The sequence below is a fragment of the Mobula birostris genome, chromosome 2, assembly GCF_030028105.1.
Source record: "Mobula birostris isolate sMobBir1 chromosome 2, sMobBir1.hap1, whole genome shotgun sequence".
Lineage (NCBI taxonomy): Eukaryota > Metazoa > Chordata > Chondrichthyes > Myliobatiformes > Myliobatidae > Mobula > Mobula birostris.
The window spans coordinates 51743487-51766887 of record NC_092371.1 but is presented as its reverse complement, the minus strand read 5'-3'; the positions used below and the strand labels follow the sequence as shown (position 1 = coordinate 51766887).

General features: G+C 41.0%; 1 protein-coding gene across 1 annotated transcript in view; it reads left to right on the top strand.

Moving 5' to 3' along the window:
- The first annotated feature begins 17782 nt into the window (after positions 1-17782).
- The window catches only part of kcnb1 (potassium voltage-gated channel, Shab-related subfamily, member 1), a 318203-nt gene continuing 312584 nt past the window's right edge, over positions 17783-23401 (top strand). The window contains exon 1 of the mRNA XM_072276983.1: positions 17783-18349. Coding sequence (XP_072133084.1) covers positions 17783-18349 — 567 coding nt within the window. The remainder of the gene's footprint in view (positions 18350-23401) is intronic.

The following is a 23401-nucleotide window of genomic DNA, read 5'->3' as shown; positions in this document are numbered from 1 at the left end:
GAGTGAGAGCAGATGTACGTGAAAATGAGAAATTGTAAATGAGAGAGATCAGAAGAGAATGGCCAGACTGTTTCTGGACTGACAGGAAGGTGACAGTCACTCAAATAAACATGCAAGAGGTACCTAATAAAGTGGCCAGTGAGTGTAAGTTAACAATTCTATTTTCTGCATCCAACAGGAAAAGAAGTGGGAGTGAACATTGATTACTTCTGTATTGATTCTGTTTCTCCCTCAATTGCTTTGGTGTGAAGCTTGTTAAGCAGGTACATTTCTGACTTAATAACCCATGCTTTCACATCTTTCCATGATACTACCTCTCACCCCCCCAACCTTCAGGCTCAGGAAAATATTTAAAGATGTTATTCTGTTTCTCTCTTTACAGATATTGTTTGATTGCTGTGTATTTTCAGTATCATTAGTGGCATCGATGCTTCACTACCAGATGAGCTCAACGTCTTTTATGCTCGCTTTGAAAGGAAGAATTAAACCATAGCTCTGAGGATCCCTGCAGCATCCGATGGCCCTGTGATCTCTGGCTTGGAGGCTGTCAGCCTGTCTTTCAAGAGGGTATACCCTTGCAAGGCAGCAAGGCCCAATGGAGTACCTAGTATGGCTCTGACAACTTGTGCTAACCAACCGGCAAGAGTATTTCAATCTCTCACTGCTACAGTCGGAAGCTCTCACCTGCTTCAAAAGGGCAACAATTATACCAGTGCCCAAGGAGAGCAGTGCAAGCTTCCTCGACAACTATTGTCCAGTAGCGCTCACACCTACGGTGATGAAATGCTTTGAGTGGTTGGTCATGGCTGGAATCAACACCTGACTCAGCAAGAATCTGAACCCTCTACCATTTGCCTATCACCACAATAGGTCTACAGCAGAGGCGATCTCAATGGTTCTCCTCACAGTCTTGGATCACCTGGACAATGCAAATATCTATGTTAAGATGCTGTTTACTGACTATAGCTCAGTATTTAACACCGTCATTCCTAATGTTCTGATTGAAAAGTTACAAAACCTAGGTCTCTGTACCTTTCTCTGCAACAGGATCCTTGATATCCTAACCGGAAGATCACAATCTGTGACAATTGGAAATAACATCTCCATCTGGGTGACAATTAACACTGGCGCTCCACAGGGATATGTGCTTGGCCCACTGATCTAATCTCTCTACATCCATGTCTGTGAGCTGAGACATAGCTCAAACAGCATCTATAAACTTGTTGATGATACAACCATTGTTGGCAGAATTTCAGATGGTGGTGAAAGGGCATACAGGACCAAGAAATACCAGCTAGTTGAGTGGCGTCGCAGCTACAGCCTTGCCCTTAGCGTCAGCAAGACCAAAGAACTGATTGTTGACTTCAGGAAGCATAAAGTGAGGGAACACAAACCAATCTTCATAGAGGGATCAGAAACAGAGAGAGAGTGAGCAGTTTCAAGTTCCCGGGTGTCAAAATCTCTGAGGACCTAACCTGGATGCAACCTGTTGATGCAGCTATAAAGACGGCAAGACAGCAGCTATATCTCATTAGGAGTATGAGGAGATCTGCTTTGTTAACTAAAACTCTCAAAAACTTCTACAAATATACCTTGAAGTGCATTCTGAATAGCTGCATCACCACCTGGTAAGGGGTGGGGGAGGGAGGTTACTGCGCAAGATCAAAATAACTTGCAGGAACTTGTAAAATTAGTCAGCTCAATGATGGGTACCAGCCTTGGTGATATCGAAGACATCTTCAAGGAGAGTGCCTTCGGAAAGTGGCATCCATCGTTAAGGATCCCCACCACAGGACATGCCCTCTTCACAGCGTTACCTCAGGAAGGATGTACAGAAGCCCAAAGGCACACACTCAGTGATTCAGGAACAGTTTCTTCCCCCTCTGCCATCCATTTTCTAAATGTACATTGAACCCATGAACACTACCTCACTACTTTTTTATTTCTGTTTTTGCACTACTTATTTTAATAAACTATTTAATAGACCATATATATACTTAATGTAACTCATTCTTTCTTTATATTTATTTATCATGTATTTCATTGTACTGCTGCCGTAAAGTTAACAAATTTCACGACATATACTGATGATATTAAATCTGATCCGGATTCCCACCATGTTCCTTATACAATTTTTAATTATGATGAAGAGGAAGGCCACTCAGCCCCTTGAGCCAATGCCAGTTCGGCAGAGTAATCCAAATCATTTATTAATTTCTCCCATTAATCTAATCTCCCTACGTTCCTATCAATTGCCCACTGATTCTGCCATTTGTCAATATATTGAAGACAACTTACAGTAGTCAATCTGCTATTATTAGGATGTTGTTAGAAACCAGCGAACCTGTGGAACCCCACCAGTCACAGAGAGAAAACGTAAACCCACATGCACAGAGTTGAACCCAGATGGTTGGTGATGTGAGACCTTAAGCCCATAAGACACAAGAGCTCCACCATTCCATCATGGTTAACCCATTATCCTTCTCAACCCCATGCTCCTGCCTTCTGCCTGTAAGCTTTAATAACCCAGGCTATTCAAGAACCTATTAAGCTCTGCTTTAAATATACTCAATGACTTGGTCTCCACAGTCATCTGTGGTAATGAATTCAACAGATTCCCGACCCTCTAGCTAAGGAAATTCCTCCTCACCTCTGTTCTAAGTGAATGTCCTTCTATTCTCAGGCTGTGCCCTTTGGTCCTAGACTCAGCCACCATAGGAAACACCTCTCCACATCCACTCTATCTAGCCCTTTCAATATTTGATAGATTTCAATGAGATCCTTCCCTTATTCCTCTAAATTCCAGCAAGTCCATGTCCAGAGCATCAAATGCTCCTCATATGTTAACCCTTTCATTCCTAGAATCATCTTCATGAACCTCCTTTGGGATCTCTCTATAGCACATCTTTCCTCAGATAAAGGGCCCAAAACTGCTCACAACACTTCGGGGGACTTATGCATTATAAAGCCTCAGCATTACACCCTTGCTCTTATCTTCTAATTCTCTCGCAATGAATGCTTAAATAGCATTTGCCTTTCTAACCACCCACTGAACCTTTAAGTTAACCTTTAGGGAATCATGCCGAAGGACTCCTTAGTCCCTTTGCACCACTGATTATTGAATTTTCTTCTCACTTTGAAAATAGTTTATGCCTTTAATCCTTCTACTAAAGTGGATGAGCATACACTTCCCTCCACTATATTCCATCTGCCATTTCTTCACCCATTCACCCAATCTATCATTCTGCAGACTCCCTCCTTCCTCAGCACTACCAGCCCCTCAACCTATCTTCATATCGTCCACCAACCTGCCAAGAAAGCTATCAATTCCATCATCCAAATCATAGACAAACAACATAAAAAGAAGTGGTTGCAATACCAACACCTGTGGAAAACCACTAGTCACCAGCAGCCAACCAAAAGAGGTTCCCGCTCTTTCCCCCCGAAAGTCAGCCAATCTTCTACCCATGTTAGTATCCTCTTTGTAATACCATTGGCTCTTATCTTGTTAAGCAGCCTAATGGGTGGCACCTTGTCAATGTGTTTTTGAAAATCAGGTAAACACCGTCCATTGACAATTGTGTCATCTGCTCTGTTATTACGTAAGGCTGTTAATTAAATATGACACTGAAATACTGTTGTATTATTGTCAGATACATAATTTTTAAGATGAAATGTTAAATCCCAAGCCCCTCTTGTCCTATATGACTCAATAACTCTAAGAAAGGACAGCTCATTTTAAGCGTAATCACAGTAGCACAACAGTTAGTGTAGTGTTGTTACAGCACCAGTTACCCAAATTCAATTCCACTGCTGTCCGTAAGAAGTTTGTAAGCATGGGATTCCTCCTGGTGCTCTGGTTTCCTCCACACTCCAAAGATGTACGGGTTGGTAGGTTAATTGGTCAAATGGGAGTAACTGGGCTCTGCGGGCTCATTGGGAGTAATTGGACACTGCGGGCTCATTGTGTGTAATTGGGCACTGCGGGCTCATTGGGTGTAATTGTGTATTGTGGGCTCTTTGGGTGTAGTTGGACACTGCGGGCTCATAGGGTGTAATTGGGCACTGCGGGCTCATAGGGTGTAATTGGGCACTGCGGGCTCATTGGGAGTAATTGGGCACTGCGGGCTCATTGGGAGTAATTGGGCACTGCGGGCTCATTGGGTGTAATTGGGCACTGCGGGCTCATAGGGTGTAATTGGGCACTGCGGGCTCATTGGGAGTAATTGGGCACTGCGGGCTCATTGGGAGTAATTGGGCACTGCGGGCTCATTGGGAGTAATTGGGCACTGCGGGCTCATTGGGAGTAATTGGACACTGCGGGCTCATTGGGTGTAATTGGGCACTGCGGGCTCATTGGGTGTAATTGTGTATTGTGGGCTCTTTGGGTGTAGTTGGACACTGCGGGCTCATAGGGTGTAATTGGCCACTGCGGGCTCATTGGGTGTAATTGTGTATTGTGGGCTCTTTGGGTGTAGTTGGACACTGCGGGCTCATAGGGTGTAATTGGGCACTGCGGGCTCATTGGGTGTAATTGGGTATTGTGGGCTCTTTGAGTGTAGTTGGACACTGCGGGCTCATAGGGTGTAATTGGGCACTGCGGGCTCATTGGGTGTAATTGGGCACTGTGGGCTTATTGTGTTGTATCTCTAACTACCGTAAATAAATTTATTGTCATTTGTGTTTGACACCAACATTGCTTCTAGAATGTTATCTTAAGTTCTCACTGAACTGTTTGTTACGCTTCAGAAAACATTTGAAAATTGCTTCCTATGTTTATGTCATCACATTTAGAATAGTTGAAATCTATTGCCAAGCATAAGGGCTGAATACTGACCAAACAAAACTTAGCAAATTTCCAGCACTGAATGGAACTTCTGTAAGTGCATTGTGCCATCCGTCAGTGTGCTTTAACCCAACAAGCATTTTGTTCAAGAGTTTACCACTTCAAAGTTCAAAGCTCAGTGATGCTCATGATTCATGGAAAAAGAATAGGCCCTACACTTTGCCATTGTAGTGCCACACATAGGAAATCGGGTCAATCTGAGGACATACCACAAAATAGAAGAGGGTTAGAGTGGATTCAAGAATGAAAGTTTTCCAGGATTTGGGGAAAAAGTGGATTTGAAAAGAAGATGGCAGGAAGGAATTGTCAATAGGCTGTGAATGAGAGGGATGATTGATCAGGGAGATGTGTAGAAGTAGTGGCCAGCAGGTTAATAAAACAAGGTCAGTAGTTTGTCAATGGACTGGCTGCCACGAGTCAGACTCGAGGTAAATTGATAGAGGTATGAGGCTTGTTGATCGATAGAGTTGGTGGCATTGGACAGATAGTCAGGGTTGAGTCTGCCCACTTGTTTGGGGTTGGAGCTAGAAAGACCTAGATCAGTAAATTATTTAAAGAGCACTTTCATCAGCCAGGTCACATGTGTCAAATATCACTGGTTGGACCTGTTCTTGGGTATGTCCTTCACTTGAGTTGAAGTAGGTATCTCAAGCATTGTGGGTGGTTCCATCAGCAGACCACACATCCATGAATAAAAATTCCAAAGGTGATGTCCAGGTTTACATTCTATTCCACTGCAGAGATCATATTGTTAAGATCCAGTATCTAAGCTGACAGATTCATGGAGTACAAGCAAGGAAGATCATGACTACAGTCCTCCAGAGGCTACAGAAAATTGCCCAGATATTTTTAAAAGGAAGTAAAATAACCCAGTCCGGCAATAACCAACCTGTCTGCCTGTTGTAGTCATCAGCAAAGTAATGAGAGGTGTCATTAAGATTACAATTGTATGTCTTTATTCTTTGCAGACTTTGGAAATGATCTGATTTTAGGTCGTGCCAACCCATTTTGGTTTACACCTCATTGCTACTTAATCCAAACATAGAAAAGATGAACTGGATTTCACTGTTGAAGTGAGAGTTATTGACTAGTATTAACACCAGAGGAGCATTTGACCAAATATGACTTCCAAAAAAATCCTTTACAAATTCAGAAGCGAGCTCTCCATTGATTGGATTTGTACCCAGGTAAAGATCAATGATTGTAACAACTGCATATTAATTACCTCAGTGCGGGATATTGCCGCATGAGATCCTTTGTGCAATGCATTTCACCCAAGCGTTTCTAATGCTTCATAAATGACCTTTTCTCCATCATATAGTAAAAGGCTCATCTGCTCACAAATGAGTGCACAGTCGAGATGTTTGTAACGTAAACTGTATTAACTTACTGGAATCCCACATCATGCTAATTGACATGTCCAAAATAATCAAGAAAAGAAATGGGGGAAAAATGAAAAACTGGCCACTTTACAATAGGAAAAATTTCCATTTACATTTCTTATTCTTTGTAAGCTGCTACTTAAGCATAAGGATAACTTCCACACGAGTTCAGCGGGTTCGGAGGTGTCTGATGAGGTCAATATGGGAACTATACACTCAGCCACAAGTTGGGCAGGAAGTGATTGATGGGGCTGGCTGGTTGCTTGGGGGCTTCGACACTGCTTCCATCATTTTCACCTGGCCTATGGAAGACAAAAGATCTGCAGTGCACAGAACCCTCTTGGATGCTCTATCTCGATTTTGACTGCCAGCCAGTGAATAAAGATTTGAATTGAATTGACTTCATTACTGACATCCTTCATATACATGAAGAGTACGAATCTTTACATTATGTCTTCGTCTAAATGTGCAATGTGCAATTTATGGTAATTTATAATAAATAGTATGTACAACAGGACTGTCAATATAACATAGAAATACAGTTGTATCAGCATGAATTAATCAGTCTGATGGTCTGGTGGAAGAAGCTCTCCCAGAGCTTGTTAGTCGTGCCTTTATGCTGTGGTACCATTTCCTGGATGGTAGCAGCTGGAACAGTTTGTAATTGTGGTGTCTTGGAACCCTAGGATCCTTCGGGCCCTTTTTACACACCTGTTTTTATAAATGTCCTGAATACTGGAAAGTTCACATCTACAGATGCACTGGGCTGTCCACACCACTCTCTGCAGAGTCCTGGAATTGAGGGAAGTACAGTTCCCATCCCATGCAGTGATGCAGCCAGTCAGGATGCTCTCAATTGTGCCCCTGTAGAAAGTTCTTAGGATTTGGTGGCCCATACCAAACTTCTTCAACCGTCTGAGGTGAAAGAGGCTGTCATGGTGCAGTCCGTGAAATCCACATTCCGGTTCACAGTCCATCATTCCTTATTCCAGGTTTTCTGGTTTTCCCTTGTTCTGTTGGATGCTCTAATTGAGGCACCTGATTCTCATTTTGGGCTGGCTACATAAATAGCTACACACATAAAAGTTGCTGGTGAACGCAGCAGGCCAGGCAGCATCTATAGGAAGAGGTACAATCGATGTTTTGGGCTGAGACCCTTTGTCAGGGCTAACTGAAAGAAGAGCTAGTAAGAGATTTGAAAGTGGGAGGGGGAGGGGAGATCCAAAATGATAGGAGAAGACAGGAGGGGGAGGGATGGAGCCAAGAGCTGGACAGTTGATTGGCAAAGGGGATATGAGAGGATAATGGGACAGGAGGCCTAGGGAGAAAGAAAGGGGAAGGGGTGAAGCCCAGAGGATGGGCAAGGAGTATAGTGAGAGGGACAGAGGGAGAAAAAATAGAGAGAGAAAAAGAATATATACATATAAAATAAATAATGGATGGGGTACGAGGGGGAGGAGGGGCATTAACGGAAGTTAGAGAAGTCAATGTTCATGCCATCAGGTTGGAGGCTACCCAGACAGAATATAAGGTGTTGTTCCTCCAACTGGAGTGTGTCTTCATCTTTACAGTAGAGGAGGCCATGGATAGACATATCGGAATGGGACATGAAATTAAAATGTGTGGCCACTGGGAGATCCTGCTTTCTCTGATGGACACAGTGTAGGTGTTCAGCGAAACGGTCTCCCAGTCTGCACCGGGTCTCGCCGATATATAGAAGGCCGCATCGGGAGCACCGGATGCAGTATATCACCCCAGCCGACTCATAAGTGAAGTGTCGCCTCACCTGGAAGGACTGTCTGGGGCCCTGAATGGCGGTGAGGGAGGAAGTGTAAGGGCATGTGTAGCACTTGTTCCGCTTACAAGGGTAAGTGCCGGGAGGGAGATCGGTGGGGAGGGATGGGGGGGACGAATGGACAAGGGAGTCGCAAAGGGAGCTAACCCTGCAGAAAGCGGGGGGGGCGGTGGAGGGAAAAATGTGCTTAGTGGTGGGATCCCGTTGGAGGTGGCGGAAGTTACGGAGAATTATATGTTGGACCCGGAGGCTGGTGGGATGGTAGGTGAGGACCAAGGGAACCCTATTCCTAGTGGGGTGGCGGGAGGGTGCCGTTTCACTGAACACCTACACTCTGTCCGCCAGAGAAAACAGGATCTCCCAGTGGCCACACATTTTAATTCCATATCCCATTCCCATTCTGATATGTCTATCCACGGCCTCCTTTACTGTCAAGATGAAGCCACACTCAGGTTGGAGGAACAACACCTTATATTCCGTCTGGGTAGCCTCCAACCTGATGACATGAACATTGACTTCTCTAACTTCCGTTAATGCCCCACCTCCCCCTTGTACCCTATCTGTTATTTATTTATTTCATATATTATATATATATTCTTTTTCTCCCTCTGTCCCTCTCACTATACACCTTGCCCATCCTCTGGGCTTCACCCCTTCCCCTTTCTCTCTCCCTAGGCCTTCCTTCCCATTATCCTCTCATATCCCTTTTGCCAATCAACTGTCCAGTTCTTGGCTCCATCCCTCCCCCTCCTGTCTTCTCCTATCATTTTGGATCTCCCCTCCCCCTCCCACTTTCAAATCTCTTACTAGCTCTTCTTTCAGTTAGTCCTGACGAAGGGTCTCGGCCCGAAACGTCGACTGTACCTCTTCCTATAGATGCTGCCTGGCCTGCTGTGTTCACCAGCCACTTTTATGTGTGTTGCTTGAAGTTCCAGCATCTGCAGATATCCTCGTGTTTATATAAATAGCTCCTGGGTTCAACTTCATTGGCTGGACTGTTCCGTTCCCTTCCCTTCCCCTTCCTTTGGAAGCTTTTGCCTAAAGCCTCACTTGTGTCCACGCCTTTGCTAGGTAGGTCTGGCTGTTTGCTGCTACCTTGTGCTGGGAACTGTCTCTGTGTCCATGCCTTTGCTAGGTAGGTCTGGCTGTTTGCTGCTACCTTGTATTGGGAACTGTCCCTATGTCCATGCCTTCGCTAGATAGGTCTGGCTGTTTGCTGCTACCTTGTGCTGGGAACTGTCTCTGTGTCCATGCCTCCACTAGGTAGGTCTGGCTGTTTGCTGCTACCTTGTGTTGGGAACTGTCTCGTCGTGTTCAGCATTCTGTGTCCACACCTTTGCTAGGTAGGTCCGGCTGTTTGCTGCTACCTTGTGTTGGAAACTCTCTCGTCGTGTTCAGCATTCTGTGTATGAGTCCCAGCCCTACATCCTGTTCCCAAGGAGGGGTCCCGGCTCTGTGTTCTGTGTATGAGTCCTGGCCCTATGTCCTGTTCCCAAGGAGGGATCCTGGCTCTGTGTTCCATGTCTCTGTGTTACTGTACTGCCAAGACCAAGGCTCTGTGATTCCTGTTCTCCCAAGACCAAGTCAAGGCTTTGGGATCTCATCCTGTCCTTGTGCCTCGCCCAGCCCAGGAGTACCTCATCCTGCCCAGGAAAGCCTCGAAGAATCCAAGCCTCGTCCAGTCCTGTAGCCATGTCATGTCTTTGCCTAGTTCTGGAGTCTGAGCCCAAGTCAAGACCCAGGTTCTGGGTCCTTGCCCAGTCTCTAGCTCTGAGTCCATACCCAAGCTTCGAAGAACCCAAGTCTCGTCATGTCCTTGCCTAGTTCCGGGGTCTGAGCCCGAGTCAAGACCCAAGTTCTGGGTCCTTGTCCAGTCTCTGGCTTGGAGTCCATGCCCAGGTTTCTAGTTCCCAGTTCCTGGTCCTGGTCCCACTTGCCTTGCCAAAGTCTGTGTTCTTGTCCCAGTTCCTAGTCTGCATCCAGTCACATCCCAAATTCTAGTCCTAGTCCTGTTCCCAGTACTTCAGTGTCTGTGTCTTGCCTTTGGGTCCACCCCAATGCCCCCCTTATGAAAGAGGCACTGCTGTGCCTTTTTCACCACACAGCCGGTATGTACAAACTACGTGAGATCCTCAGTGATGTAAATGCCGAGAAACTTAAAGCTGTTCACCATCTCAACCCCAGATCCATTGATATCAATAAGGGTTAGCCTCTCTCCATTCCTCCTGTAGTCCACAAACAGCTCCTTTGTTTTTGTGACATTGATGGAGAGGTTGTTTTTTTGACACTACTGTGTCAGGGTGATGACGTCTTCTCAGTAGGTACATTCACTTTAAGAAAGTGTTTGAGGAAAACCTTAAATAATTTTCTCTGTCCTGCTGTTTTGCAATGCTTTCTTGCAATGCTTTCTTCCACTGATGTATCTCTGCTTTGGGAATCTATTGTTAGCTCCAGCAGTGGCATGGTACACCATTCACAGATGGCCAAATGTAAAGTTGATACTGCAATCATTTCCCTGGGAAAGATTTTCTCTGTCCTGACAATGGACCTAGAGAAATTTATCTATCCCTTCCCAGCTTTAAGATGACTACTATAGATAGTCCATGTCTCTGAAGCATATAGGAAGGTGGATTCCTAGTAAACCATGTGTTTATTGTTGATATTGAAGTCTGCACTCCTTCCCTCTGGTGACATGTTGTGCTGGTACACTAAAGTTTTTCATCACTGTTTACCTTCTCTGAGTGGTAGCTTTCAAAATGTGGAAGGTGTTCCATGTTTTCCTACACTTTATTGTGGATCTTTATTACTAGCGGGCAGTGTTGTGCATCATTAACTGGTTGGTGACTGTCTTCATCTTACAACTTCTCTCTTTGCTTCACTGAACAAGTCAATGATTTTTATTTGTACTTCGTTCTTAATTTACCAAGCTATCTCAAAGTACTGCTCTGGAATATTATCAAATAAAATATGATAGCAAGCCACTTGTATAAGAAGGTGAAGCAAGATCACCAAATCATAATGAGTTCTTTAAAGGCAGAAGGAGAAATTGAGAAGCTAAGAGGATTCCCCATTGATTAGGATTTTGGCAACTGAAGGTAGAGTAACCATGCTAACCAGCCCCTGCAGGATTATGTCCCGTTCCTGGTATCGTGCAGTCTCTGCAAGAACTGCTCTGCAGGCTCAACAGAATATTGTGGAAATGAAATATTTACATGAAAGGAAAATACTACGTTCCCCAGAACATAGTTTGTATTCCCAAATATATTAAGTATATTAAAGAACATGATGTGGCTTAGCTGGGAATTTTAAGGTTATGGAAGGAATTAGATGGAAAAGAAAAGTTTTTAATGAGTGGAAATAACCTGAAAAGAAAATGCAAGCCATTAGGAAAAAGAAATTAGAAAACACTACTTCCTACAAGGGGTCATAGAAATGTAAATTCCAACACATTAAAACACATCAGATGGCAGCTCAATTAATAACTTTATATCTAAGATTAATAGTTTTTCCCATAGGAAGTTTACAAATGTCTCTAATTTATCTAAACTCCTTTCACCAAAATCACCAGAGTGACAAGACAAGCTGTTTATTCCTCTCCATAGACGCTGCCTGACCTACAGAGTTCCTCCAGCACTTTTGCATAGGTTACTGGGGAATTAAAAGTCCCTGTTCCTGTTCCTAAGTATTTTTTCACTCCTCCCAGATCATGAAGCTCCTTTACTGCATATTCAAATAGAAGGGGTAAATGAACATGGTGGGCCAAAGGACCTGTTTCTGTCTTGTATTGCTCTATATAACTCTAACCCACTAGGTAAATCTAATCAGCTGTCAATCTTCTCTGTTTCCTTTCTGGTAATATAATATATTTCCATTAAACATGCATTAATATGCCTGATAGATGTCATGGATGAGTACATAGATGATCAGTAGGATGATTTTAATTAAACCTATTGAACAAAAGACCAAAGCAGTATAATGAAGATATTGTGATATAGGAACATGAAATAATGTTGACTGTCAGCTAGGAGGCTGGATTCTGGACAATTTGGATTCCTGGGAATAAGAGGACTAAACAAATTGTTAGAGTGAGATAATGCCAGATGCATAGAGACGAGTTCCAAAGGCAGGGATAATGCAGCAACAGAAGTTGATGATAATGTGAAGGTAGAAGTTAGTCATCCTGTTAATGAACACTGAGATCATGCCTAGACTACACAACATTAGCATTGGCAGAGGGTTACTTCGATAGCCGGAGAACAGAGATTTGTCAGACCTAGAAAAGCAGTTCTAGTTAATTATCCTAATAATAGTCTGTATCTTAAATTCTTATAACTAATCATAGTTGCCTTCTGTGTCTTTTGTTACCTTGTCCATGAGAGCCTTTTGGGACATCTGTCATTGCTAATTGATTAACTTAAATAAAACCTTTACATGCACCTAGTAAATGAAGGTTTAGATGATGGACAGACCATCACAACAAGATAATTTTATTTCGGTATAGTTCTGTCTGTTGCAGATTAACTCAATTGTTAATCTGCAACAGACAGAACTTTAGTTTCAGTTCATATTGCCTGACTTTATAGATAAAAAATAATGGACTTGGATTAAAAATTCAGAACTTTAGTTTCAGTTCATATTGCCTGACTTTATAGACAAAAAATAATGGACTTGGATTAAAAATTCTGTTCTGAAAAAAAATTACCATGAGTATGTTCAGTATTAATAAAACAACATCTGTAATAGTAATTTCAATTCCATAGTACATAAAATCATTTTAATGTATAAATGTCTTTACTCATAAAAGCTTTACCAGAAAAACAGCAATGCTAAGTTCGAGGAGTGCTGATAAGCAAGATCTGGTGTGATGGGGTATGAGCAGCTGAACTTTTAATGAGACATTGGCACTGTGGTAGAAAGTCAGAGACCAAATTGCAAAGCATTGTAGTTATGCCAGTGGTGATAAAAATGCAGATGGTAGTCCAAGCAGGTAGGCCTAGTGGAGCATAGTTGGTCAATGTACCAAAAGAGGGCATTTGAATTCAAATAGGATGTTGAGTCAGCTTTTTGTGTTTTGGTGACTGAAATGTGAGGGTAGGATAAAATCATTGGATTGAGGAGTATATTTACTGTGGGACCAAAAATTATAGTTCCAGACTATGTTTGTTGTTGTCTGTAGAATCTCAGATGGTGACGAGGATGTGTAGAGGAGTGAGATAGGTCGGCTGATTGAATGGTGTCACAATGATCTTGCGCTCAACCTCACGAAGAACAAGGAACTAGTGTGAACTTTAGGAAGGGGAAGTTGCGAGAACACATATTAGTCCTCATTGAGCAGGAAGGGTAAGCAGCTTTAAGTTCCTGGGTGCGACCATCGCTGTGAATCTATCCCGGGCCCAACATATTGATGCAATTCTGAGGAAAGCACACCGGTAGCTGTATTTCATTAGGAATTTGAGGAGATTTTGTTTGTCACCAAAGGCTCTGGAGAATTTCTACAGATACACTGTGGAGAACATTCTGACTGGTTGCATCACCCTCTGGTCTGAAGGCACCAATGCTCAGGTTTGGGAAAAAGCTGCAGATGGTCTTAAACTCAGCATGGGCACTAGTTTCCGTACCATTGAGGAAATCTTCAGAAGTTGATGCCTCAAGAAGGCAGTGCTCATCGTTTAGGATTCTCATCCCCTCTTCTTATTACTACCGTCAGGAAGGAGGTACAGTACCCTGAGAACACACAAGCAATGTTCCTTGCTGCCTATCATCAGAATTCTCTGGGTCCAATGAGCCCCATGAACACTATTTCACTAGCTTGCTCTCTTTTTGTACCACTTACTTAGTTTTTTTATATTCCTTATTGTAACTTGTAGTTGTTTTATGTCTTGCACTGTACCAGCACTGCAAAACAACAACTTTCATGGCACATCAGTGATAAGAAACCTGATTCTGATTCGGACTTAATATTTCACTGCGGCAAACTGAGCTTATCTAAAACTGGAGGGTGCATCAAGCATCTGACAACTAAGAGGCAGTAGTTGTGACAGAGTGGAGATAGAAGTATTCTATGTAAATAAAATGTAACTCATATCTATAGATGGTATTGTCAAGAGGGGATAATGGAGATGACTGTTTCTCAGCAGACCACTCATCAACAATGCTGATGAGGTACAAGAAGCTATATATGAATGTGTTCTATGATTGGATAGGCAAGAGTGGGTAAATCCAAAGCAGGGAGTCCCACTGGGTAAAGTCATTGAGAAAGCATCAAATAGCCAATTTTAACAAATCTCAAGGGGGACAGTAAGCGATAATGAATTATGGAGCTGCATTCACAAAGTCTGTCACTTGTGTTTTTAATTATTGAGGGTATTATCTACTTCACCTGTGTGTGTGAACAATGCCTAGTATATTTCATGCCTTCCAGGGATACCCTATCAATAATGCAAATTGCCAGTGATTTTCAGCGTTATTAGCGTCTGCTCTCTCTCTTGATATGTGCTTACCCACATACAGAGTTCCCTACTCTGAGAACGTAGCCTTTCTTTAAAAGTGATTTAGTTTGCAATGTGCTCTCCAAGACTGGGATTGCACACCAATAGTATTAAACTCAGGTGATGTAGCTGTGACGTAGCTCCTGAGAGACCTTAAGTTGCTGCATTCTCGAAAATGGGGGCTTTGTGTTATATAGTCACATCGCATTTGTTAAAATAAGCTGGGAGTTTAAGAAAAAAATTATCATTTTCGTGTAAAAGGTTAGGAGGAATCTGTTCAAAATCTCCTGTACAATGAATTTTAGAACTCTGTTTAATATTAATAACAGCAATTCTAACGGGCACAAAATTAAAGTGCATCAAACGTTTTGAAGTAAAGCTACAACTGATAAGAATCGTTTATGTTACCAACAGCACAAGTTGAAACAACGAACCTAAAGGAATCATTTTTGTTAAAGTAGTTGCAGGACAACCGCAACCACTAGGTGGCACCATCTCTCCCCATTTTTGTATAGATTTCGAGCTTTTTAACTCGGGAAGAATATAGGGATGAAGGAGCCTTTTGCAGAGCCAGACTTGTTGATCTCCATTAACAGACAGCAGAAATAAATTAGAAGAGCTTTTCGTGGATAACGAAATTGTTTGGATCCTGGCAAAAAAAATCTAACTGGATGATAAAACGTGTAGCGCAGGGCTGATAGATGCCCATTTTTGCTCGGTGTTACGGAGCCGTTTTCATCTCTAAGCAGCCCATGTTAATCCAATAGGATTTTACTTCAATACAGCAATAGGTTTTATACAAGGTTCGTAAAACAAATGATTCTTACCTCATCTCCGGCTAATTTTAGGTTATGGACATACTCAGCGTGTCATGGGTTTAGAAAATATTACTATAATCATTAGGGTAAGTGGCAGATGCGCATGGTGAAGATGTTGTCTATATCCACTGCGGTTAAAACACTATTTTTTTGTTAAATGATTGCACTTGTATTAATAGAGGGCTTACAGAGCTGACACTTGTTTTCTTTATATGATCCCCGTGTGACATACCGTCGTAAGTCCAGTTGCGACCCATTAGTACAGACGATCAGTGTATTGGTGAATATAGTTGAACGTAAATCGCATAGACATATGTTTAATTTTCAATCAGGAGAAAATTCTGAAAATATTCTTGCGTGGAGGTTTGGGAGTGGGGGTGGGTATACCCTTTTAGTAAATTGCGCCAAATTGTCTGTTGCACTCAGCTATCAAGCGGTAACTATGCGAGGCTCCATCAAAGGGGATGGCGGAGATTTGTTGTCATCAGGGAAACATTTTACAGGGCGCCGGGAAGCACCAGAAAGCTTTGAACCACGCATGCATATTCACCACGAGGAAATCGAGGAATATAGGAGATAAACTTGAAGGTTTGTACGAATGTGAAGGGACGCGCTCTGTGGTGAGCTGTTTAACTCACATTGTGAAGACGATTTTAAATTAGTATTCAGATTAAGTTTTGTGTACATTATTCTGAGATTCCAAGCAGTCGCCTGGAATGGGCTATATTCAAATGTAAATCGAGCACTTAAATTTTGCTTCCACATTTAACAGCACAATCAACAATGTGACTCGCTGGAAGTGAATTTATTCTGACAGGTCCTCTTCTAACACCAGTGAGCTATAGCACAGAGGTAGCCCGGCCAGGGTGAGCACCGGCATACTTTGCAAGACAAATAGGTTGGAAACCTTCTTCACTCTAACAGTGCTTGGTAAACAAACGTTCCATTTGTTCTTTTTCTCTTCTTTTGTTGCTGTTCTTTGTACTCCGCAGTTTTGCATAACGGTGTGTCTTGGAGGCTGGGCTGATTACAATCAAATCCGAAGCAGGGCATTGACGGTGCACCGAAGGATGTCGCACAGTTAAAGAGGGAAGGTCACGTCTCCCTAAACTTGTTCTTCGTCCAACTCAGCATCTGGGCACGAGATGAATGGCGTGTAGGACGATGATTGTTCAGTAGGGGCAAATATAAAATGGCAGGAAGGTTGATTAGGGAATGTGGGGAAACATGTACCTGCTGCTTTAGCGTGAGAAGTCATTGGTTGCATTTGCCAGCCGGGAGCAGAAACCAACTTCACATTGGTTCTTGACGGAGGAGCTAACCTCTCGCTGTGGTGAACGTTCTGCAAACATGATTCCGGTTCCTTGAGGGACAAACAAAAAGGTGAAAACATTGCGGATCCTTTAAAGACCTGGCGATCCTTTATTTCTTGACATGGGTGGTTACCGTATGTCCCTGACTTTATTTATTTTAAACCGTTCAGAATTATATAAAACGTGTGCAAATACTAGCGTTTATTCTCTCAGCTGCCTGCCAGAGAACTTTGCCTTATCGTTGGTGTTTATTGTGCAAACAGGAATAGTCAATGTATAGACTAATCTAAAATGCGATCACATTAGGAAACAAATATACATCCATGATGTAAAATTAATAAAGCGGGAGAATCCACCCGGTGGTGTTGCGGAGAACATCGCGCGATGCCGCTCATTATTCCAGTTCACACATTTTAGACACGGAGTGCCGTTCAAACAATACAGCAAGTGGGTGGTTTGTGAATGGAAACCAAATTGCAACCAGTATTTCTAGGTCCGGCAGAATTTCGGGCTAAAACTAGATTGCCTATTGGGAAGTGTAGAGTGAGGGCTCAATTTTTTTTTATAAATAAATTTTGATGTAAAGTAGATGCTCAAATTTAATTCTCATGCCGGGGTAAATTAGTCCGCAACTTTCCTGATATGGTGGTAGTATTAGGGTGGTACCATGTGTTGATGGAGACAAGTTTAAGAGTTGTGGCTTTCTCCGGGGTGTGATGTGAGAGCTGTGAGGTGACTGCCATTCTCCTCCAGCTGTCAGTCACTGCGTTGCAGTTCAGCTCCGGTTGTGTGGACAGCGCTCGGTGGCCTTCTGCAGCAGCACGCCTCTGGCCACTGCCAGCTCGTCTGCTCGCTATGAAATCTTTCCCCTGAGCAGATTAATGAGCTATTACTGATTACTGGATAAGGCGCCGCTCCCGCACCTCCTGACTGCGTTAGAGATGTACTTGCTCCTTTTGTAGGTCAATTGAATCTGAAGAACAATTTGGATCTTGTCACCAAATATCTTTTTTGTTCTCCTTTTTTTTCCAGCTTCGAGGATGGGTGTAAAAGCAGCCAGATGAAAGCCTTGCACTGAGATCCAACGCTCGGATAGTTAATGTGAGATAATATACAACCTTGCAGAAGAAAACTGGAAGCATGCCCACGGGGATGAATAGAGGGGGATCTCGATCCACAAGCTCCCTGCCTCCAGATCCCGTGGAGATCATCAGGAGCAAGGCTTGTTCCAGGAGGGTAAAACTCAATGTTGGGGGACTTGCACACGAAGTACTGTGGAGAACCTTGGACCGGTTACCCCGGACGCGACTGGGCAAACTCCGGGATTGCAACACTCACGAGTCCCTTATGGAGAGCTGTGATGATTACAACTTGGAGGAGAACGAGTACTTTTTTGATCGTCACCCGGGAGCTTTTACATCTATTTTGAATTTTTACCGTACGGGCAAGTTGCATATGATGGAAGAGATGTGCGCTTTGTCCTTCAGCCAGGAGCTGGACTACTGGGGGATAGACGAAATCTATCTGGAGTCCTGTTGCCAAGCCAGGTATCACCAGAAAAAGGAACAAATGAACGAGGAACTGAAGCGGGAAGCTGAGACCATGAGGGATAGAGAGGGAGAAGAATTTGATAACACCTTCTGTGCGGAGAAAAGGAAGAAACTTTGGGACCTTTTAGAGAAACCCAGCTCCTCGGTGGCCGCCAAGGTAATTCCAAAATACTGTATATATTGTATTACAAGTCATAAATACAATTTAGATCTTCTGAAACAGTTGAACGGATCTGGACGAGAATAACATTAAGATTAGATTAACTCTAGTTTAACAGATAGTTCGTCCAGTATAATCTTATAAGTAAAAGAAAGTGGGTCTTTGGGATACAAATTCCGTTTCCTGGCGGACAAAAGTCGCGGTAAGTGTGACATTCGGCCCAATTTTAAACTTACCCAGCACCATCTTTGAGAGATGTAATTGCTTATTAGCAAAACTGTGAAATATCTAGAATATTGCTGCTTGGTTATCGTTATCAAACGCCTTGTCTTCTTCATTTTAACCACTCCAGAAAACAGAATTGTGACAATTAATAAAGGAGTGCTTACGCAGCTGAAATACAAGGTATAATATAAAGGTTAATTTTATATTTTAAAATATTCAAATATTTTAAAATATTCAAATATTTTATGTGGGAAACCAAATCATGCATATACTGACGACATACTAGTTTTCACTGTCCTGGATGAAAGGACTTTGATTGGACTGGCCGAGGCTTCTTGGGTAATTCATATCTACAAAGGAGTCTTACATAGTTGATGATAATAATGTTTGGAGAAACATCTTATCATTGAGAAGTAAAGAAAAGTCTAATTCAATGTGTTAAAGTTCATCTTTGCCCTTGGTCTCTTACAATTGTGATAATAAATGTCTAAAGTGTTTGAGTGATTAGCTAAAAACTGTCTGGTTCAATTAGCAATAGAAATATTAGAAAAACATGAGAAAACAGATGATTCAGTATGTATATCAATCCTGTCCTGGGTTTGTAACTTTAATGCTAATTGTTTGCCATTTGTTGTGAAGAACATTGTGGTCCTAGAATACCATGAGCATCATCTTCAGCACACTTCCTTCCAAGTCACAAGCCATGCTGGCTTGGAAATACAGCACTCTTCATTCACTGTTCTGCGGTCAAAATCTTAAAAAATCCATATCCAACAACCTTCATCATATACCTTGCAGAACTCCAAGAAGTCAGGTCATCACTGCCTTCTCCAGAGTAGCTACTGATGGGCTATAAATACAGGCCATGACCACACTGCCCAAACCCCATGAATAAATGAAAAGAAATGAAATATTTAAGCCAGAATTTTATTCAGTGACTTGTTTGAACAAATCAATATATTGACATATCTTAATTCATCACGACTAAATCTCTGGATAAGGTGTTACCCAAACCTTCGAATGACTTTGAAATACCTAGAGTATGTAGCCATTAGTAAATCATAGATTGAGTTGCAATATAATATGTTTTTTGGCAGATAAAGTCCAACATCTTTTCAAATAAATCAGTAGACAATTCATTTCAGTGATCATTAATTTATAATAATTATAAAATAAACCAGTGGTAACAGTAGTTAATAAATAAAGTTGATTTTATTTTCTCTCTCATTTAATTAGTGTCTGCTTATTTGAGTAGGCGACCCCAATGCACCAAAGACTGGAAAAGATACATTTGAACAAAACAAAATTAAACAAAGGTCTTAGACTTTTAATTCAGTTCATTCAGTAGCCACTTATCATGAATCTTGATAGGAGTGAAGCAGTGTAACATTAAATGTATTGGCCGGTGTGAATTTTTTGTAACTTACTGCAAAAGATAAATGAAACAGCTTTCCAGAAGTGCTTGAAAATGTATTTGCTCCTTTTCTGAGCTCTTTGGTTAATCCTGTGAACAATGCCATGAAAATGTTAGCAGGTAAATAGTTTTGACATTGTAGTTACCACCTTAATCGCTTCATACATATCAGCAAGTTTGCAACTGGTCAGCATGTGGATAGGAGGCTTTTTTCTGTATGTTTATCTGCAATTCCCTTGTTTATACGTACACAATACATCTTCTTTATTGATTTTTCTGAACTTACTTTGACTACTTTAGGGTCTCATATTTAGCTCCCAGTTTACCTAACATTGTACAAGTCCACTTGGCAAACTGAAACTGAAGTCTTTGTCACACCATAAGGGAAGTATTTTTCATTGATTATAAAACTTAGTTTGAGCTTACTCATAAAGGTCATCAGATGAAGGTAATTTCAAGGAAAATAGCACAAAATGCCAGGAGCAAGCTGAGCCTTTTTAAATCATAGATTTTTCACTGGAAGGGGAAGCTGCATGTTTATGATTTATTACACATGTATCAAAGGTCAGGTTTACTAAGCAAATATCTATCTCTGATTTATCTGTGATGTAGGTTGATGTGAATTCTCTGCAATTTCACAGCCGAGAGCAGCATTGCATGAAATGTTCTTGTTAAGACCATTCTTGCAGTTTATAGTAATGTTCTGCTTATTTTATAATAGTTTATCTAATGTGGTTTTAACAGAAAATCACAAAATGAATTAATAAAACAATTAAAATATAAATAATAACTATTAAAACTAGAATTGATTTAATAGTTAAAGTTAAACCTCTGAGAAGCTATTCTGGTGTATCAACGCCATTTTAAATGTCATCTTTAAAGGTTCAATATACCTATAACATTAAATGCTTCAAATATGAAATCTGTTCGCATTGTGGACAATACTGAAAGTAACTTAAATAGTTGCTGTTCAGAAACAGTAGCAAAATAAATAGGTCACCAGATTTTCTAAAGTATTGTAGCTGTTGTAAAGGAAATTTTGGGATGACAGCACAATATCAGCATTTTACAAAGTGTACTCTTTGTGGTGTGGTTCATTCTCCACTCATTTCATACTGCGCACACTGTTTCTAAGTGGTGGCTTGATACTTATGGGAAGAGGGAGAAATAGAAGTGGTAATCATGGCGGCAGAGAAAGCATGTGATTCCTAACAATGGAGATCCTGGTGGTACTTTGGACACATGAAGTGTTCCCATTTCTTTGGCAGCAGGTGCGTTATAAGCATTCAATCTAAAGAGGAAAGTTAGCAACTGAACACATTTGGAAGATTTAGTTGGTTCTGATAGCAAATAGAAACCTTGCCTTGTATTAACTATTTCAATGGAACTGAAGTGTGGAGCTATGATAGCAGCAGACACTTCTGTATGTCTCACGTGAGTGACGAATGATGAGTTCTCCACTCCATGCCAAGCTTTTTATTTGTATTCAGTGAATATGAATATGAAAGATGCACTGTTTAAGTGAAAAGCAAAAATATTCAAAAGCAGTGAATTTACAGTATAGTTACAATTTTCATTTTTTTTTACTATATTCTATCTTTATTTTTTGTCTTTGAATTCATCCACCAGTCTATCTAAATCAATAGAATACACCCTAGGCTTGTAGAGTCTTTAGTTGAAAGATTTTGTCAAGTAGTAATATAAAACAATTTCCAGTTGACTTTCTTGGACAGTATTTATCCTTCTTTCAAAACCACACAAAATAGATTCACTGAGCTTTCCTTTTATTTCTTTTTCTGACATTCCTTTGCTCATATTATCCATCGGGGGATCTCACAAACAGTGATAATCCTGTGATAACAGTGCAAGCATGAAAATGTTTCTTAGATAGACAATGAGGCATCTTATAAATCGATCCAATTTCCTTTTGATGGCTTTTTTAAAATTTCTGATTTGATTAATATTCTGTAGAGTACAACACATGTTATTAGATCATGCCTACTTTATGTGTTTTGCCTGTGTACAGTTCTGTTAGGTTCCCCATCACACCAAGTTAGGTTACTTTACTAATATTTTCACGATGACATAATGGATGCATTGAGGAAGAGATACAACTCAGCTGTATCTACCAAATTGCAAAACAATGGGTCATGTACATTCATAATACATGTAAATATTTGTCATAGCTGGCCATTATCATTTTATAAATTGTTTTTCTACTCTAGACATGATCTAATAAAAATGAAATGATATTGTAAAGCTTCTAGACTTTTATAAAATAAGTATGTGGGATTAACTTGTGTTGATTAAAGATTAAAACCATTCAATCTGCATTTATTAATAAGAATTTTCTTCAGTTGTCAAAAATATTCTTGTAACATTATAAATTTTTTCTTCATTCCAGGAACAATAACGTAATTTACCAGGTTCCACTTCATGTTGATGTTTCTTGAAAACTGTGATTGATCATTCCTAACATAATTGGATTACTAATTAACTTGTGCATACAGAAATGCTTCCCAAAAGTTCAAAGCAAATTTGAGTAAAGTAGAATGTTTCTTGCATTTATGTGAATTGAATAGCTTATCTTCATGGTAGGTCACCATCCAGGCACTAACAAAACACTTCCTTTCTCTAGCATCCTGGCCATCCTGTTTGAAGTTGCCATGTCTCCCAAAGTTGCAACTGACCTACATCCTGTGACTTATTTTATAGCTTGTTACAACCGGTCATCTGGTATCAAGAAGCACGTTTTTGTTTTAGATAAAATCACTGTAAAGGTGCTGTTACATATTGTGTAAATGACATATTATTGAAGAAACCTAAGGTACTGCAAGATAAATATAAAATGAAAAGAACCAGTTTTTAAGGATTGCTTTGGTTCCTTTCAAAATATACAGTATATGGTAGTATCATAGGATCTCGTCCAGAATAAACATTTTCCGCAATACCACCTTTAAGCTATGTTGCCTATTATTAGTACAAACTATAGGTATATCCTCAGTAAGCATATCTCTGTAACTTCATTAATCAGTCCACTATACTTCTTAAAATATACATACTGGTTTCATTCTGATTGTCTTCTGAAATTCAGAGTACATAGTAGCAGTATCTGCATATTTGCAACTTTGTTGAAACTTCCCATTTCTGTTGATATTTTGAGATCTTTGGATTTTGTGTAAAATGATGGAGGTAATTGTCAAGGTGATACAACTGGAAACTTTACTACTTAGGCAGGCTAAGATGTGCTGTATACTTTTCACTTTGTTTACAGCAAGTTAATATTATGACATTATAATGAAAGTATTTAACAGCTATTACCAAATACTCCAAAAGTAATGTTCCTTCTATCATGTCTTTGATCATTTAAAATCAGTTATTTTTGTCATTTACTTAAGGTAACAAAACAT